Raw genomic sequence first — 14704 nt, 5'->3', positions numbered from 1 at the left:
TTTCTTTGTGCGCAACCAAACCAATTTACATAATTAATTAACGCCTCTCTCTCTTGCTCTCTCTCTCTGTGCGCTAACACCACATTTTATTATATTACTATAATAATAAATTAAATGGTTGTTTAGAGATTGGGGTGAGTTGATAAAACTGTGAATATAAAAAATAAAGTTTAACCAACCAATAACATCTTTCTTTCTTTCTTCTTCTTCTTGTAATCGATAATTTTTAACAGATGAATGAGTTGTCTTGTTATCTAATGAGTTGTCTTGCAACTAGATCCCATTAAATATGATCGATCACAATACCAATATTTGTTGATCATCATGATTTAAATTTTAAAGTGATTTATATTTTATATGTTTGGATGATCATTCATCACTTCTTCAAAACAAAATGATTTATTTATTTTTTTTTGTTTCATTTCTTTTTTGCTGGAGCTCTTTTTCTTTTTGGTGGAGTTGGAGTAGTTGGTGTATAACGACTGCGAACATTATCTGGATGATAATGACAACCAAACAATTCAATATAAGTTCTCTTGTCTACACAGACTACACAAAAACATCTTTCAAATGGGTTGGTGGTGTGATCATGTGGCATGTCGTATGGTATCTCGTTGATATCTGGTCTACTAAGACAATACTCGCAACTGTGATCATCTTGATAATCTACCAATGGTTGTTGTGGTTGTTGATTATCTTGGTATTTTTGTTCATATTCTCGTTGTTTTTCTTTTATAATTTGATATAGTTTAAATTTTTCTTGTTGAAAGTACTCTTTTTGTCTCTGGAGTAGTTCGAATCTTTCTTTTTCTTCTTGTTGTTGTTGATACTCTTTTTGTTTTTGGAGTTGTTTGTTTCTTTCTTTTTCCTCTTCTTGTTGTTGTTGATACTCTTTTTGTTTTTGTAATTGTTGGTTTCTTTGTTTTTCTTCTTTTTGTAGCAAATACTCTTTTTGTTTCTGGAGTTGTTGTTGTTTTTGTTGTTGAAGTTGTTGGTATCTCTGTAGTTCTAGATCTTCATGTTGTTGTTGTAGTTGTCTTTCCTCTTCTTTTTGTCGTTGTAGTTGTTGATTATCGAAAAATGATTGTTGTTTTGGTTGTTTGGATGGAGTTGTATGTTTGTCTTTTGGTTCTATTTTAACGGTTGGGATTTTCTTGAAATCATCAACATCATCAGGTGGTTCTATTTTCACCTTTGGAATGGGCATAGATGTGGAAGTGGATGTTGGCGGTGCATCTGGAACCTCTACATCGATACAAGGTATCTTGACAATCTTTTTTGGACGTTCTTCTATTTCTAAATCTGGAACAGACGACTTTGGTTCCATCTTCACTTTAGGAATCTTGATTTTCCTTTTTCTCTTGGGCTCTCTACTTTCATCAATTTCAACTTCGGGTATAGTAGAAGGTTTTGGATGAACAATCTGGGGGTTTGTATTTTGTAGAGGAGGTGGAGGGGGGACGGGTGATATGGTATGTGGGACCACCTTTGGAAACAGTGGTTTTGGGAGAAAGGGAAGATGGTGGCATTCCAATGGACTATCTTTGGAAAATATTGACAAGGAGGTGCTTGTTTCTTTGGAGAAACAGTACCTGGTGGATAATCAATGGTCAGTTGTTGTAGTTTTGCTGAAAATATTATTATTATTATTAATATTATTACTATTATTATTTGTTGGTTTGGGAACATTGGGGTTACTAATTCCTTTATCTGTTCCTGTGGGATTGTTGTTGATCTTTTCCTTGGAAAGAGCACCCATAATATCTATAGTAGATTTGTTTTGATCATTTGTTGTTGTTGTTGTTGATGTTGATGTTGTTTTGGTCAAAGTATTATTATTATTATTATTATTTCTATGATTATTATTATTATTATTACTATTATTATTATTATTTGTTGGTTTAGGAACATTGGGGTTACTAATAGCTTTATCTGCTCCTGTAGGATTGTTGTTGTTGATCTTTGCCTTGGAATTACTAATTGTATGTTTGTTCTCTAAAACATTTTGATTTGATGGTTGATCTTTTGATGTTGTTTTGGCGAAAGTATTATTATTTATATTATTATTATTATTATTATTATTATTATTATTATTATTATTATATGTTGGTTTGGGAACATCCTTGTTGGGTTTACTTGTTTTATCCTTTTCTACAGGATCCATATATTTTTTATACAATCCAATATCATTTTGTCTTGAATCACCAATAGTAGATTTGTTTTGATCTTTTGAGGTTGTTGATATTGATGATGTTGAAGTTGTTGATGTTGATGTTGTTGGTGTTGGTGTTTTGGTGATAGGATGGGTTGTATTGTCCTTATTTGTTGGTTTAGGAACATTGGGGTTACTAATCGTTTATATGCTCCTGTAGGATTGTTGTTGTTGTTGTTGTTGCTGATCTTTTCCTTGGCGTTGCTAATTGATTGTTTGTTGTCCTCTAAAACATTTTGATTTGATGGTTGATCCAGACTGGCATGCGCCATTTTTACTATATTTGTTCTCCGTCCAAGTATTTTTGTTCTCTGTCCAATTGTTATTGTTGCTAATGATTTTTCTATTATTAAAACTATGACCGCTAAAATTATTGCTATTATTATTACTACTATTGTTATTATTATTATTATACCTATTATTGTTATTAAAATGATTACTATTATTGGTGATTGGGTGATTTCTATCCTGTCGTTTCTCTACGTAACTGGCTTCATAGAATTGACTGTAAGTATAATCCATCTCATCATAATCATTGTCATCATAGGAATAATAATTATTAGAATCGTTATAACTACAGCTGTATTCGTCATTGTAATACTTGTCTCTATTGTTGTTGTTATTATTATTATTCTTAAAGTTATTATTATAGTTATTATTGTTATAGTTATTATTATTACAGTTGTTATTATTATAGTTATATCCATTGTCATAATTGTCATCTTTAAAGTTATTACTATTTTGATAGATTTTGGGTGTTTTAAAAAAGTAGGAATACAAGGTGGTTCATGTTTACAAACATTATCCAAAGATCTCATTTCCTCTATGGTGATTCCAGCTCCATGACGTTTGAATATTTTCCTAAAAACATTGTGGCATCCAGCCCTTGTCCTACTGATCGTCTCCACCTCTCTGACCAAGTGACGAGGGTTGACACAATTCTTGGTCGAACATATACTCCAAATAGTCATTCCCTTTGAAATGTCAATCTCCATGGTCTCCTTTCTTCCATGTTCTTGCATAAAAGCAAAGTGATGAGGTGGTGTACCAAGAATAGTCTTGGCAGGATAAACCACACATCTTGATGATTTATATGTGCACGATCCTTTGATTTGTCCATTCTTTAATATTTGTGAATATCTAGTGATTTGAGCAGGTGCTAGTCTAGTAACTTTGAGTGCTTTTTTATAATATTTCTTGTGATCAAAATCTTCTTCTTCTTGTTCTTCTTCATTATCATCCTCTATATTATTATTCTTTTTATCGCTACTATCATTGTTATTATTATCCTTATTTTTCTTATTGTACTTGTTCTTGTTTTTGATCTTATTCTTGTTATACTTATTTTTCTTTTTCTCAAGCTTAATTTGTTTTCTTATGTTCTTGTTTTGCTTTTTCTCTGCTTTTGTCAATTTCTTATGCTTTTTAGTTGTTGGTGATGGTGATGGAGGAGGTTGCGGTGGAGGTGGTGAATGTGGCACAGTTGTTGTAGATGTTGACATTGCTGGTGTCCATAAGAGAGAGAGAGAGAGAAAGAGTATACTAAAAAAAAACTATATACTTTGTTTTGTCAAAGAGAGAGATAAAAATTAAATTAGTGGTTCAAAAAAAAAAAGAAAAGAAGAGATCTGATAAATAAATTTGTTCTTCAAAGAAATAGTAAACAAACAAAGTATTTTTAAATTATCGCATTAATGGTGATTACCATTAAATAAGTTGGTATGTGCCGTATTATTACTGAGATATAATCGTGGTACAGTTAATATAATCCATCCTTTATTATTATTATCTTTCATATTTTCGATTTCTGAAAGGTGATTTCGATGGTGTATTATAACAATATAAGGATGGATTTTTAGATGGAGCGGTATACTTGTCTTTTTGCAAACATTCGTGAAACCAATCTATTTTCGCAATTGTAAACCCAGATAAATTATTAACTTGAATGTCCGATGGTTGGAGCGCTTCCAATGATAGAACAAACAATGGTTTATCAATATGAATGTTAGATATGTCGATAAGAGTTGCACCATGAAACGATAACTCCTTTTCGTACCATTCTTTTTGATCCTGAAAAAAAGAAATTAGATTTGGAATTGATTTGAGGAATATAAGTACATACCTTGTCCTTTGCAAAAACTGATACTTTAGAATAGATACCCAATGTTTTAGGTTTATAAATGTATTGTCCCACAGGCTTCAGTATCCCTTGGCCCATATTATCATCAATCCATGCCTCTTTGACAAATGTGCATCTGAGCTTGTAAAGTTTCGAGTAGGTATGTCTGAACATTACATTATTCGGTACGATATACAAAAATGTGTTCAAGTCACAGACTTCGTCGATTAAATTTCCTCCATTGGCAATGACAATTTCTTGTAAATGGGCTGTGGATAAGAATAATTGTCAATAAATGATTGGTTTGATCCTTAATATTTTGTTTAATTAACATACGCTTATCTTTTAATTGATGACATATATAAATATTTAAAAAGGCAAAAATGCCACTTTTAAGTGAAATTGAATTGTGGTTGGTCTTCTTATTATTATTATTAATGTTGGTTTGAGTTTTAATGTTATTTTTTTTAATGTTGTTTAGATTATTTTGTTGTTGTCTTGCTGTAACAATGTTATTTCGAGTTTTAGTGTTAGTGTTAGTATTACTTTGTTCCAAACCACTTTTACATGACTTGGTTTGTGATGGTGTTGATGGTGGAGTTTTAATTTGAATTGCCTGTATTTTTTTGATTAGGTTCACCTTTTCCTCTTCCTCTTCTTTCTCTTGCTCTTCTTCTTCTTCTTCTTCTTCCTCTACTTCCTGTTCTTCTTCCTCTTGTACATTATTATTATTTTTCTTTTGTTGTTGTTGTTGCTGTTGATTTTGTTGTTTTTGTTGGAATTTTACAATTGATCCCACCTTTATATTAATTAGATTATTAAGGCTATTGATCAAGTTGGTATTTATATTATTTAGGGTGTTTGTCTTTTTGTGTTTATGTGTTGACTGAGGAGTTACTGGATAAGGAGAGGTGGAGGGGGTAGCACTGTTGTTTGAATGTAGTTGTGATGATGATGGAGTTGGTGGAGGAGCAGGTGGTGGAAGAGGTGGTGGTTGATGAGTTGGAGTATTAGGTTGAGAAGAACAAGATGAACTTGAAGCCAACATTGCCTCAAGTTCACGATCACTCAATTGATCATCAAAATCAATTGAACTTATGTTTTCTGTAAATACTATAAATAATAACAATAATAATAGGTTAATATATAAATTATATTATTATTATATATATATTATATAATATACTTTACCTTCAACAAAAAATAAATAATCCATAACTTGAATCTTATCACCATTACATATATAAGTTGGTTGTGTAACCTCTTTGCAATTGACAAATACTGCTTTTGGTTGGAGATTATCAATGTAGATTAAACCAGGTTGAACTACAACGACTCGAGCATACGTCTTTCTCAATCGATCATGTATCTCCAAATCATTGACCTTTTTACCGCCAATAGTATAATCTCTTTTACAAACTAAATGTTCTCTCTTGTCTTCATTCTTGTTCATCTCTGTAAATCTTGCAAATGCTTGACTATTTAAATCGAAAAGAAAAGGTTGATATTAATATACCAAAACATATTGTTTGTCAAACATATAACATACATATATCTTTTATGGAATGAAGATTGGCTATCGACAGCCAATGGATCAGATTCATTGGATGAAGAAGTTGAAGATGCTGAACTAACATAACTGTAAACTGATCCTTGGTTTCCATCCCTATAAATTCTTTGTGTTTGTGGTTGTGATTGTTGTGATTGTTGTTGTGATGATCGTGGACTGGTTTTACTTAATCCACTAACCATCATTTCAGAATCCAATTCCCTTCTTTCGTTTTCTTGTGACGGTTCGAATGGTTGTGACTGCGATTGTTGTGATTGTTGTGATTGTTGTGGTGATTGTTGTGATTGTTGTGATTGTTGTTGATGATTTCTTTTGGTTCTTGTTGATGATGGAAGAGGTGGAGGATTGTCATCTTCGGAAGTGTATCTTTTTCGTCCGAGAAGTTTAATATTATCAGTAGTAGATGGAGGAGATGTAGTAGTATTGGTAGTATTGGTAGAACATGCACTCTCTGAGTATTCTTCAATCTCTGGTTGTCGAGAATCCGATTCAGACAAGTCTGAAGCACCGCTACTACTACCTCCACCGATAGATCCCATCCGTTTATTCCTTCTCACTTGAGATCTATGTATTTCAGCTTGAGCCAAAGATGTTGAGAAATCATAACCTAAAGGAACAATCGCAGTGGATGATATAGATGATGATGATGATGAAGAAGATGTTGAATTGTTAGTGTCTGTATATTGCTGTTGTTGTTGTTGTTGATTACTTTGTGTTTGTTGATTACTTTGTTGTGGTTGCTGTTTACTTTGTTTACTTGGTTGTCGTTGTTGTTTTGGTTGTTTACTTGATTGTTTTGTTTGTTTAGGTTTTGGTTTAGGTATCATATTTGGTGGAGGTAGAGTAATAGGTGTTACTAGATTATTATTACTTTGATTATTATTTATGGTGTTGGTAGTGTTGGCTATAGTCTCTGGCTCTGATGCAGAGAATGACAATGAGTGTGTTTGAGGGTCGACGGCATCAAGCTGCTTTTTAAAGAGATGTAGCTTTTTGAGTGCGTCTAATTTCTTTTGTTGCTCTATTTGTTTGCGACGTATCTCGTGCTCTTCATTGACCATGAGAGGAGGTGACCGATTAAAGAATAGAGGAGGTGGATGATGAGGCGAGGAGGAGGTGGAGGATGCCATGATGATAATGATTGATCCTTTATCCCCCTTTTTGTTTCAAAAAACAATAGATAATAATATAGAATATAGTATAGATTAGATTAGATTAGAGATTTGGAGACCAACTAGTTTAGGTTGAATTGACAAATTTGATGATGATAGTGTTTCCAATAATTATTCATGTGGGTTGTTTGTTTGTGTGAAGAATGTGAACGATCGTTGGATGGATGGATGATGTTCACAACAAAGTTGTTTGTGAGTGTTGTGTGTGAGTGGTGTAAGATGATGATGATGATGGTTGATTGATTGATTGATTGAATGAATGAACAACAATACAATGCAATGACAATAAGATATAAAGACAGAATAGGAGAAGTATAGTAGTAGTAGTATAAGGATTGTAGATTGAATAGGTGACTTTTAATGATATCTCTTTTTGTTGTATCTTATCTCTATCTTTATATATCTCTTATCTTATTTAGAAATAAAAAGGGAATTGCTCTTTCCTTGTTTGTTGTTGTACTTTCAACTTTTCGTTTTTTCGCTTTCGAATTTCTAGAAATAAAATAACTACAACCGATCATCATAGATTAGTAGTAGTACTAATACCAACACCAATACGCGCGGACTACTATAGTTATAGGCTCAAACATTGATAAGGATTCAATTCAAAACACATTAAACATGTTATAGATATAGTTAACTTAACTTTTACAAAAAAGCTAGAGCCTTTCGTCATAAACTGCAAAGTCGTTTCATTTTTGCTCTGTCAAAACCCGACCTCTGTTGTTTGCACAAGGACGAATCAGAAGCACATGGAGGAGAAAAGTTTTTAAATTAATTTTGATTTTTTGGAATAAACCCTGGGCAACATGTTTGATACCTCTTCCATGTTTAGATATGCTGAAACTTCTTAGAACCTCTGATTGTAGTTCTTGGTCGCCACCTGTATGTCTATTTAACGTGGATTATATTTGTTTTCTAATGCGTTGGACTTGTCTTAATGGGTATGTTGGTTTAACGCGATTGCCAATGAATGGTTGAAAGACTGCTCCTGTTGGTGGTGTTGTGATTGTTGTTGTTGTTGCTACTGCTGCTGGAGATGCAGTGATAGTTTGGGCTGCTGAACTCATGATGAATATGTTTAAAATGAAGATAAAAATATATCTATAATATTGATAATTCATTAAATATCTTTTAATATCAATTTAATTAAATTAAATTGATTGTAATGATAGAGATAGACATATATCTCACTGCAAAAGGTCGAGGGTACCGATTTTGCTTTTTTTAGAATTCTCGATTGGTTGGGTCGAGGTCGAGGGGGTCAAATAAAAAAAAAAAAAGTTCGAAAAAGGGTACGAGTCCACGAGGAACCCTCGGCGTCGAGGTACCGATTTTTTTAGTATGAAAAAAAGGAGTAATCCTTTCTTTCATTATTTTTTAAATTTTTATTTATATATATAATTATGACCATTGTATTTGTCTTGCCAAGGAGAATGTTGTAGTGCTTTTCTTTTTTAAAAAAAAATTAATTTTCAAACTTTATTATCTTGACCATCCACCAATATTCACGCTGCTGTTATCTTCGTCTGGTTTAGAGCTATTTGAACAAAACTTTCGAGAATATACAACTACATCAATAAACTATCTTTTTATATTATACCTTGTATGCTACATTTTCTTGTTTACTATTGAATAGAATAAATAAAATAAAGATAGAATAGAGAAGTATAGAATAGACAAAGATATCGTTGTCTTGTCGGTTTGCACAAAAAAAAAAGGTGAACTTTTTTAAAATTTATTTTACATCTCAGACGACCATCAATTCTGGTCCCTTCGACCTTTTGTAGTGCTTGAATCTTGCTGACTTTGAGAAAAAAATATTTCAAAAACTCTTTGAAACAAAACACTCATGTATAATATTTCATGTAGTGAATCACTCGTGATATGACTATTTAATATTATTAAATCTTTTTAATTTATTTCATTATATTTAACAAGTGTTACGATTGAATATAGATAGTATAAAAAAAATAAATAAAAAAAATAATAGTATTACATGTGCTATTAATAAGTAGTTACTTATTAATAGCACATGTTGTCGCAAGTATCGCTTTCTTACTTATTTAGTACCAAACGAAGGCATCTTCCACATGACCCGAAACCCCGAAACAATTAAAATCAATTTGCTTGATTTATCACCATGCACAAGTTCGGTGAACCATTGCACACGTGGCTCGCAAAAGATTCGAGCAATTGATCTAAATAATTTTAATTTTTTTCAATCACACTCCCTTCCGATTCTATTTAAAGTTATCAAAAAAATTTTAAGGTATATCTATATATCTATCTATCTATCTATCTATCTATCTATCTATCTATCTTCTATCTTCTATCTATCTTCTATCTATCTCTATCTATCTATTATCTTAAAGTTTAACGAATGAGTAGTAATAATAATCAAGATTCAATGCAGATTGAATCTTCAACAACTACCAACAATAATAATAATAATAATAATAATAATAATAATAATAATAATAATAATAATAATAATAATAATAATAATAATAATAATAATAATAATAATAATAATAATAATAATAATAATAGTAATAAGAATAACATCTTCGAGGGTCTTTACGACCCCGAAGATAACACAACCCGATCAACCTGAAAAAACACCATCCAACAAAAAGAAGCCTCCCAAGAGGAAAAAAATAGAATTCGATCAACCACCACCACCACCAAAACCAAAGGAGAAGAAGAAACCAGTAAAAAGAGTCAAAAAGGACGACTCGACCACTTTTACATCTACCACTCCAATGGATCCTGATGATGATGATCAAACCATCTCTACAACTACAACCTCCTCCTCCTCCTCCTCCTCCTCCTCCTCCTCCTCCTCCTCCTCAGTTGACCCACCGGTTTCCAAACCAAAGTCAAAGCCTGCTGGAAAGAACAAGGCTCCAACGTCAAAGGCTGGGAAGCCTGCTGGAAAGAACAAGGCTTCAAACGCCAATCGACCATCAATCATCTTCAAAGAGGGTGAATCGTTACCAGACTCTCAATTATCATACACTTCATACGTAATGAAGTATTCAACAATTGTGAGTAACGAAACTCAAAAGAAAAAGAAGAAGAAAAAGAAATCAAACTCTTCATCATCATCATATTGGACGTTCAAATCTATGGACATTACAGATGACCAATCATCATCATCATCATCATCATCATCATCGTCATCGTCATCGTCAACAACGTCCAACAATATGGACACTACAGATGACCAATCAACAACAACAACAACAACAACAACAACAATATCACCAGTACCAACAAACGACGAACTAATTCAGAGCATTAGAAAGTTGGCCAATTTTATTGGAAATCAAACCACAACTTTTCTCAATCTAATAGCCACCAACAACAAGTGCTTTGAGTCAAATGGAACACCTGTTCCATTTGTTGTTAAGTTTTTTCAAACTCAATGCAAGCTTACTGAAAGTAAGTCAAGAAAAAGAAAAAGAAAAAAAAAGATAATGAATCAATCAAAAACTAACTCTTTTTTTTTTCTTTAGATCAACTAAAAGAAAATCTCACCACTTTTAGATTTGACAGAACGTCGATTGAATGGATGATAAGATACTTTGCTCTTGGAGGAGACGCTATTTTTTCAGCAATGGGTAAACATCCGGTACCTCGTATTGACACCGTGGAGGATCTATCCAATGATTCAATTTACTCATTGTAAGATTTTAATTTATTTTAATTACCATAGTAGAGGTGGTTAGTAGTGTCTAAATTGGTGACTAATTTAATTTAATTTAATTTATTTTAATTTATTTCTTTGTAGATGCTTTTTCATGAAACATGTTGCTCCATTTTTGGAAAAAGAGATGCAAAAGAGACCCAAAATGCTTCAAATGCTTCAAAAGTTGAGACAGTTCCGTTGTAACAACTCAAAAAACTGGGTTAATGTGATCGTGATCAACATTAAAAATAATATCATGGTTTCAACTTGTATGTCATATAAATATATAAATATAGTTTTATGATCATTTATATTTTCCCTATTATTAATTCTTTTTTCTTTTTCTTTTTCTTCTTATTCTAGATAACCATTTAAAACAGTTGTTAAACACCTACAAGGATAGGAAGATAAAGGATCTTGGAAAGAACCAAGAAGAAATTAAAAAGGTTAAAAAGTTGGTTCGTGATACTATTTATAATTTTTCTAATACGAGATTAAAAAGAGCTGAGAAAGACCAACAACCAGTTCAAGAAGAAGGTGAAGAAGATGAAGAAGGTGAAGAAGATGAAGAAGGTGAAGAAGAAGAAGATGAAGAAAAGAAAGCAGACCGTGTTGTCACATATGATCTATCAGATGGTGTCTACAAAACCATAGAAATCCTTGGTGGTAAGCAAAAAAAAAAACAAACCTATTTAATATAATATTCATATATTAATTTATTTTCAATCTTTTTTATTTATTTATTTATTTATAGGTTATAACCAACAAGTTATTGATGAGTATAACAACTTATCAGATGACAAGAAGAAGAAAAAGGAAGCAAAATATGACAATCGGGTGAGCAGAAGAAAAAATATTATCAAAAAGAAAAAGGAAGATGCTCACAAAAGAAGGGAAGCTATCATAAAGGAAAGAAGAGAAGCTTCTATCAAGTTGCAAAAGTCCCCAAATACATCTTTGACAGTTGATGATTTGACAAACTCACCATCTTCATCACCCAACACATCTTCACCACGCAACCCAAAAGGTAAATTCAATCAAAGAATGAAACATGACAGCATTCGAATCCGCGAGTTGGATGAACTGAAGAAGATCACAATAGAGGCAGAAAAAAGAAATGCTGATCTCCAACAGATTAGCGATACCCGAACACCAACCGTGTTTATTCCCGGGCTCATCAATATTTCATCCATTATACCATCTCTTGGGTAGGTTAAATATATTTATATATTTATGTATCTATTAATTATAAATCAATGTATTAACTTTTATTATTATTCCTATTATTTATTCATTTTAATAGATTTGATATCCAATTCATGTTTACAAGAGAACATGCTAAAAACCTTTTGAAATGTTTGGGTTTAAAAAAGGCCAATGTCGAAAAAGATCACGAGGGTAACCCAAGCTATGCCATCGCCACTCTCTTCCCAGGCTTGTACAAATACGATCCAAGGCTTTTCACAAACACCAAGAGGGTGTATCTTCCGGCCACCCCTCCCACTGATGTTGAAAAACAAAAGGATGAGGAAAGGAGGAAAACAAACAATGACAATAGATTTGCAAGCGTAAGTATTTCAATATTTATTACATTCACAAATTATTATTTCAATTACTAATTTTCTTTCTTTAGGCATTAAAGAAATATAAAGGTAATGAAGATGTGGCAAGGGTAGCTGCTACTTTGCAAACTGGAGAAAAGGCAAAGAATGCAATTGAACAACACAACAAATTGCATGGTTTTAAAAAAGGATCTCATGATAAAAATCGAGCACTTCTTGCAAAAGGCACAATAACTTTTTCGAAAGAAGAAATGTTTCAAGAGATAGTAAACAAAGGAGTAAAGTATGAAAATACCTCAACTACCACTACACCATCTACTTCTTCATCTTCATCATCTTTACCATATGTCACAGTAACATTCGACAAGAAGGTGTCTGTCACCACCAATGGTGCATCAGCCACCGTGACTTTTAGAACAATCAAGTACAAGCCTGGGAACAAACCCAACAAGCTGTACAACAAGCAAGTTGCAATGGAGAAAGAATTTGCTGGAAAGTCTTTGAAGGATGTCATTGCCATTGGTATCGATCCCAACACGTGCTCAATTACTGTCGTTAACAATCACGATGACAAGGTTCTGGACATGAGAATGGATACTCTTATGGTTAAAAGAAACACCAAGTTTCTTTTAGAGAAAATCTCTTGTCATATGGGAAAGGCCATCAAAAGTTTTGAATCCTGTTTACCATCTCTCAAGTGTATGTATACATTTTATAATATTTGTTTGTTTTATTTTAATTATTAAATAATTATTAATTCATTATTTTTTTATTTATATATTTATATATAGTCAATGTCCTTAACCCTCAAACATTCCAATCTAGGCTGGACTATTATGAAAAGTATTGTGATTATTTCGATATCTATTTCGAAGCCATCAATGATCCAATCGTACTATCTTGGAAGAGGAACTTTGCTTTCAAAAAGCAAAAGTTGAACAAAGAGTTTTACCAACAATTTGACAACTACATTCTTGATCTCTTTAAAGATCATTTCCCAACCAAGTATTCAAGTATGAACGATTCTGAAAGGAATCAGTACATTCAAGACAATACAATCATATGTATGTATTTATAAATCATTTTCAAAAAGAATATTAATGTATTAAAAAGTGTATATATATTAATATGTATTTTTTTTTTCCTTTTTTCCTTTTCCTTTTTTTTTTAAAATAGTTTTTGGAAATGCCAAATTTGGACACAACACTCGTGGCAAGGTAACAACATTTGCAGCCAAGACTGTTGCCAACAAGTTAAAGTCCAAACAATATTCCGTTGTCTATATTAATGAATACAACACGTCAAGAGTAAGTTTCTTAATTAAAATTATCATTTTATTTAAACATTTAATTAAATTTATTAATTCTCTTTAAACTTTTTAGCAACATTTTGATTGTTTTTTCCACCAAGAGGAGGAAAACTTGATCCATCATGACCTCAACGAACCTCATGAGGATCCAAAGGATGGTTTTCATCTGGAGAAATGCCATCTCAAGCTTGGTAAAGAAAAGGATGGAGGCCAACCGACCAATGTCCAACAGTGCTCACCTATCAGCGAAGCATGTCAATCCGCTGCTAAAGGTAATAGTTTCCTTCGATGCAGTGACCACCGGCATCGTTTAGCACTCGTCAAGCAAGACACCCATTCAAAAGAATACAAAGAGTCGTTGGGGTTCCTCAAATCCATCGATGATTTGGACAAGAAACTCCAATCACACAATCTTTTGAATGTGGCAGGTCAATGTCGAACAAGGAAGGTGACACCGTCAGATGTTGCCGGTTCGGAGACTGAATCGCGTCAGGACTCTCAAAAAGTTGCCTCGACCCAATCGTCTTCGTCATCAACAAAAAAGTTCGACTATCGACACGGACAGAATAAATATGGTCCAGAGATTAGAAAAGCAAGTAAGTCCCTACACAACAAGCACAGAATGGCTGTGTCCTGGAAACGTGTTTTGTGCACTGGTTGTGGAAAAAGTTTCAACCGGGATGTTAATGCAGCACGTAATATGCTGCTACTTGGTATTTTTAAAGTTTGGAAAAATGGTCACCGTCCGTCAAGATATGGAAAGACAAATTAATTGCCAGGGTAAAAACCGAGGCATCAACACAATTTGGGCTCTCAAAGGTATGATTATATTTATTTCATTTTTTGAGTCATACTAACTCTCTTTTTTTTTTTTCAAATCTCTTTGTAAAAATTTTCAATTTTTTCTCCTCATTTTGAAATAAAGGCTCAAATGACTCATTTTTGAAGTACTTCACCACCCTCTATCTATCTATATTTGTAGTAGTGTTTGAGTACATGCATACAACAACAACATAATAAATATATTTTACATTCAGTCTTATTTATTTATTCATTGCCAGAAGTA

At 32.5% G+C, this 14704-nt stretch overlaps 5 protein-coding genes across 5 annotated transcripts; 2 read left to right on the top strand and 3 right to left on the bottom strand.

Annotated features, from left to right (window-relative positions):
* Nucleotides 1-418: 418 nt before the first annotated feature.
* DFA_10320 (uncharacterized protein) lies at nucleotides 419-7031 on the bottom strand (the record flags this gene model as incomplete). Its single annotated transcript, XM_004354171.1, has 10 exons — nucleotides 419-1542; nucleotides 1663-2317; nucleotides 2350-2555; nucleotides 2602-2845; nucleotides 2893-3754; nucleotides 4197-4282; nucleotides 4335-4600; nucleotides 4668-5444; nucleotides 5523-5809; nucleotides 5881-7031. 10 exons carry the CDS (start codon nucleotides 7029-7031, stop codon nucleotides 419-421), a joined length of 5658 nt encoding a protein of 1885 aa, XP_004354223.1.
* A 947-nt stretch (nucleotides 7032-7978) lies between these two features.
* Nucleotides 7979-8143, bottom strand: DFA_10319 (uncharacterized protein; the record flags this gene model as incomplete). The annotated part of the gene is made up of 1 exon (XM_004354170.1): nucleotides 7979-8143. One exon carries the CDS (start codon nucleotides 8141-8143, stop codon nucleotides 7979-7981), a length of 165 nt encoding a protein of 54 aa, XP_004354222.1.
* Nucleotides 8144-9456: 1313 nt separating this feature from the next.
* DFA_10318 (uncharacterized protein) lies at nucleotides 9457-9690 on the top strand (the record flags this gene model as incomplete). Its single annotated transcript, XM_004354169.1, has 1 exon — nucleotides 9457-9690. The coding sequence occupies one exon, from the start codon at nucleotides 9457-9459 to the stop codon at nucleotides 9688-9690; it is 234 nt and encodes a 77-aa protein (XP_004354221.1).
* Nucleotides 9691-9858: 168 nt separating this feature from the next.
* DFA_10317 (uncharacterized protein) lies at nucleotides 9859-10050 on the bottom strand (the record flags this gene model as incomplete). Its single annotated transcript, XM_004354168.1, has 1 exon — nucleotides 9859-10050. One exon carries the CDS (start codon nucleotides 10048-10050, stop codon nucleotides 9859-9861), a length of 192 nt encoding a protein of 63 aa, XP_004354220.1.
* Nucleotides 10051-10105: 55 nt separating this feature from the next.
* Nucleotides 10106-14655, top strand: DFA_10316 (uncharacterized protein; the record flags this gene model as incomplete). The annotated part of the gene is made up of 13 exons (XM_004354167.1): nucleotides 10106-10520; nucleotides 10595-10763; nucleotides 10870-11036; nucleotides 11131-11433; nucleotides 11522-11975; nucleotides 12071-12335; nucleotides 12401-12682; nucleotides 12794-13028; nucleotides 13121-13393; nucleotides 13506-13636; nucleotides 13826-14230; nucleotides 14364-14457; nucleotides 14621-14655. The coding sequence occupies 13 exons, from the start codon at nucleotides 10106-10108 to the stop codon at nucleotides 14653-14655; spliced, it is 3228 nt and encodes a 1075-aa protein (XP_004354219.1).
* Between the last annotated feature and the right edge of the window lie 49 nt (nucleotides 14656-14704).

This window comes from Cavenderia fasciculata (assembly GCF_000203815.1).
Source record: "Cavenderia fasciculata unplaced genomic scaffold Scf_EU5ZYIE02H8LDV-5, whole genome shotgun sequence".
NCBI classification, from domain to species: Eukaryota; Evosea; class Eumycetozoa; order Acytosteliales; family Cavenderiaceae; genus Cavenderia; species Cavenderia fasciculata.
The sequence above is the reverse complement of the archived record's forward strand: the minus strand, read 5'-3'. Positions and strand labels throughout refer to the sequence as shown.